Source organism: Electrona antarctica, assembly GCF_951216825.1.
Source record: "Electrona antarctica genome assembly, chromosome: 21".
Taxonomy (NCBI): Eukaryota; Metazoa; Chordata; class Actinopteri; order Myctophiformes; family Myctophidae; genus Electrona; species Electrona antarctica.
In genome coordinates this window covers 65,455-70,000 of record NC_136802.1, presented here as the reverse complement: position 1 = coordinate 70,000, position 4,546 = coordinate 65,455, and the positions used below count along the sequence as shown (strand labels likewise).

The following is a 4,546-nucleotide window of genomic DNA, read 5'->3' as shown; positions in this document are numbered from 1 at the left end:
CCCCTCTCCTCTCCAGACTGTAGGGACATGATCTCTCCTCTCCTCTCCATCCACTAACACTGACTCCCCTCTCCTCTCCAGACTGTAGGGACCTCTCCTCTCCATCCACTAACACTACCTCCCCTCTCCTCTCCAGACTGTAGGGACATGATCTCTCCTCTCCTCTCCATCCACTAACACTGACTCCCCTCTCCTCTCCAGACTGTAGGGACCTCTCCTCTCCATCCACTAACACTACCTCCCCTCTCCTCTCCAGACTGTAGGGACCTCTCCTCTCCTCTCCATCCACTAACACTACCTCTCCTCTCCAGACTGATCTCTCCTCTCCTCTCCATCCACTAACATTGACTCCCCTCTCCTCTCCAGACTGTAGGGACATGATCTCTCCTCTCCTCTCCATCCACTAACACTGACTCCCCTCTCCTCTCCAGGCTGTAGGGACATGATCTCTCCTCTCCTCTCCATCCACTAACATTGACTCCCCTCTCCTCTCCAGACTGTAGGGACATGATCTCTCCTCTCCTCTCCATCCACTAACATTGACTCCCCTCTCCTCTCCAGACTGTAGGGACCTCTCCTCTCCTCTCCATCCACTAACATTGACTCCCCTCTCCTCTCCAGACTGTAGGGACATGATCTCCAGCATCAAAGCCATGAAGATCCTGAAGCGTCTTGGAGGAGCGAAGGGCTCGTGGACCAAAGACATCGAGAGCAGTCGCTCCTCGTCTGGGAAGGTGTTCGTCTTCAACGGCACCGACGGAGACGCCATCTACGAGTTCTCCTCCGTGCAGCACTTCACCAGCTCCCCGGGGACCGCCCAGGCCAAGGTGAGACCTGTGACATCACAGGGGGAACCGCCCAGGCCAAGGTGAGACCTGTGACATCACAGGGGGCACAGCCCAAGCCAAGGTGAGACCTGTGACATCACAGGGGGTGTCGCCCAGGCCAAGGTGAGACCTGTGACATCACAGGGGGCGTCGCCCAGGCCAAGGTGAGCACTGTGACATCACAGGGGGCGTCGCCCAGGCCAAGGTGAGCACTGTCACACAGTGCTACACACAATCTACACACAATCTACAAGCAGTGCGACGCGTTGAGCTTGTAGATTACCTATTTTCAATACTGTGCCAAAAGTGCCCTCTGTAATATTTTCTGCCACGTCCCGTGCCATAAGGTCCAGAGGCTGCCGTCGGCCTGGCGGGGGACGGGTCACGTGGTCTACCAGCACCACGCCTACTACGTGAAGCAGGAGGAGGCCACGCCCCCCATGGTGGTGAGATACGACCTGAAGAACAGCTCTGTGGTGGACACTGTGGTGTTCCCCCTGCAGGTACTGGACGGTACTGCACTGCACTGCTCTACACTACACTACACTACCCATACTGCACTGCACTGCACTGCACTGCACTGCACTGCACTGCACTGCACTGCACTGCACTGCACTGCACTGCACTGCACCGCACTACACTACCCATACTGCACTGCACTGCACTGCACTGCACTGCACTGCACTGCACTGCACTGCACTACACTACACTACCCATACTGCACTGCACTGCACTGCACTGCACTGCACTGCACTGCACTGCACTGCACTGCACTGCACTGCACTGCTCTACACTACACTACACTACCCATACTGCACTCCACTGCACTGCACTGCACTGCACTGCACTGCACTGCACCGCACCGCACCGCACTGCACCGCACCCACACCACACCACACCATACATTATAACATATCATAACTGATTGACCAATAGGAGCAGGTGTTTATTGTCCACTAACTGATTGACCAATAGGAGCAGGTGTTTATTGTCCACTAACTGATTGACCAATAGGAGCAGGTGTTTATAGTCTACTAACTGATTGACCAATAGGAGCAGGTGTTTATAGTCTACTAACTGATTGACCAATAGGAGCAGGTGTTTATTGTCCACTAACTGATTGACCAATAGGAGCAGGTGTTTATTGTCCACTAACTGATTGACCAATAGGATCAGGTGGCGGTGTACAGCCTGAACCCAGAGACCCTGGTGGACCTGGCGGTGGACGAGGAGGGTCTGTGGGCGATCTACGCCACGCAGAACGAGAGGCACATCTCGCTGGCCAAGATGGATGCCAGCACGCTGGACATGGAGCAGACCTGGGACACGGCCTGTCCACGGGACAACGCTGAGGCGGCGTTCGTCATCTGCGGCACGCTGTAATAATACTCTTATATTATGGCTGTAATGCACGTAACTTGAGAACCGTTGGAGAACGGACCTAGCCTTGTATAGAGCGTCACAGTCCCGCCCCCTTTCATGATGACGCCAGGCCCAGGAAATGAATCCCAATGCATTTTTCCCATGGACATTTCAAAAAGTATTTATTTAAAGACCTTATAAGCGTCGTACGAAGCCAACTCGAATTGTGACAAATCATGACAACAAACTTAAACATTTTGGACCAAACTAATAATTACAAAGAAGAAAAACAACAAAAAAAGTGTTGTAACCTGCTGTTTTTTTCTACTTTCTAATTCTTTGTTTGGCCCAAAACATTGTGTTTATTGTCATGATTTGTCACGACAAGAGTTGGCTTTGTCCGTGGCGTAAACGTCTTTAAATAAATACTTTCTGAAAAGTCTATGAGGAAAATTAACAGGGATTTCTTTTCCGGGTCTCTCGAGGGGGCGGGACTGCGACGCTCTATATGGTGAGATGTAGGGTGGAGACTTGTATATGGTGAGAAGGAGTTATAAATCGATTCTGGAGGAGATTGTGAGCCACTAGTGTAGGGACGCTAAAACGGGGGTGATGTGGTCGAACGTCCTGGAGCCAGCTGATAACAGGCCAGCAGCAGCATTCTGTACTAATTGAAGACGATGAATAGATTTGTTTTGTGAGGCAGGTACAGTATACACTACGAACTCTTCTCAATCTAAGCGTGAGAAGATAAATGCATGTACTGTATGACTTGTTGTCAGGTACGTGGACAGATACATTATAAATATACTCTATTTGCAGGTATGTGAATAGATAAATGTACTGTACTTGATGTCAGGTATGTGGTGTACAACACCGTACAGATTAATGTACTGTACTGTACTGTACTGTACTGTACTGTACTGTACAGGTATGTGGTGTACAACACCGTACAGATTAATGTACTGTACTGTACTGTACTGTACTGTACAGGTATGTGGTGTACAACACAGCCCAGCCGGGCCGGTCTCGGGTCCAGTGTGTGTTTGACGTCAGTGGCCTGGTGAGCACCGATGAGGCTCCGCTGGTCTACTTCCCCAAACGCTACGGCTCCCACGCCAGCATCAAGTACAACCCTGGAGAACAGCTGCTGTACGCCTGGGACCACGACGGCTACCAGATCCTCTACAAGCTGCTCATCAAACACAAACTGGAGGTCTGAGGAGATCACAACGTTTATGATGAATCCATAAAAATAAAAATAAACCTAGAACACTAAACACGGATGATTTTCACATTTATGACGACTCCATGTTTGAGCGGTGCTACTACTGCTAGCTGACAATGAAGGGGAAATTTACGTCATCTTGTCCCTAAACACAAACATTAAATGCCATTAACAATAAAGAGAATTTAATGTTTGTTTTGACACCGTTTGTTTTACATCATCATTGCATCACCTAATCATAGCAACATGAGTTAGACTTTAATATATTAGCGCCTACTACAAAAGTCCTACATCATGAAATTCAACTTTTCACATTTATTTCTGTGTGATATTTGCGCTCCTCTGGACCCCTATGTGTTTTATATCCCTCCTCTGGACCCCTATGTGTTTTATATCCCCTCCTCTGGACCCCTATGTGTTTTATATCCCTCCTCTGGACCCCTATGTGTTTTATATCCCTCCTCTGGACCCCTATGTGTTTTATATCCCTCCTCTGGACCCCTATGTGTTTTATATCCCTCCTCTGGACCCCTATGTGTTTTATATCCCTCCTCTGGACCCCTATGTGTTTTATATCCCCTCCTCTGGACCCCTATGTGTTTTATATCCCTCCCTCCTCTGGACCCCTATGTGTTTTATATCCCTCCTCTGGACCCCTATGTGTTTTATATCCCTCCTCTGGACCCCTATGTGTTTTAGATCCCTCCCTCCTCTGGACCCCTATGTGTTTTAGATCCCTCCTCTGGACCCCTATGTGTTTTATATCCCCTCCTCTGGACCCCTATGTGTTTTATATCCCCTCCTCTGGACCCCTATGTGTTTTATATCCCCTCCTCTGGACCACTATGTGTTTTATATCCCTCCTCTGGACCCCTATGTGTTTTATATCCCTCCCTCCTCTGGACCCCTATGTGTTTTAGATCCCTCCTCTGGACCCCTATGTGTTTTATATCCCTCCTCTGGACCCCTATGTGTTTTATATCCCTCCTCTGGACCCCTATGTGTTTTATATCCCTCCTCTGGACCACTATGTGTTTTATATCCCTCCTCTGGACCCCTATGTGTTTTATATCCCTCCCTCCTCTGGACCCCTATGTGTTTTAGATCCCTCCTCTGGACCCCTATGTGT

The 4,546-nt window shown here is 49.5% G+C and overlaps 1 protein-coding gene across 1 annotated transcript in view; it reads left to right on the top strand.

Annotated features, from left to right (window-relative positions):
* olfml3b (olfactomedin-like 3b) overlaps positions 1-3,411 on the top strand; it is a gene marked incomplete at its 3' end in the record, with an annotated part of 13,320 nt that extends 9,909 nt beyond the window's left edge. Inside the window, exons 3-6 of the mRNA XM_079490915.1 lie at positions 622-827; positions 1,175-1,330; positions 1,998-2,206; positions 3,183-3,411. Of these exons, the coding sequence (XP_079347041.1) occupies positions 622-827; positions 1,175-1,330; positions 1,998-2,206; positions 3,183-3,411 (800 nt within the window). The remainder of the gene's footprint in view (positions 1-621; positions 828-1,174; positions 1,331-1,997; positions 2,207-3,182) is intronic.
* Between the last annotated feature and the right edge of the window lie 1,135 nt (positions 3,412-4,546).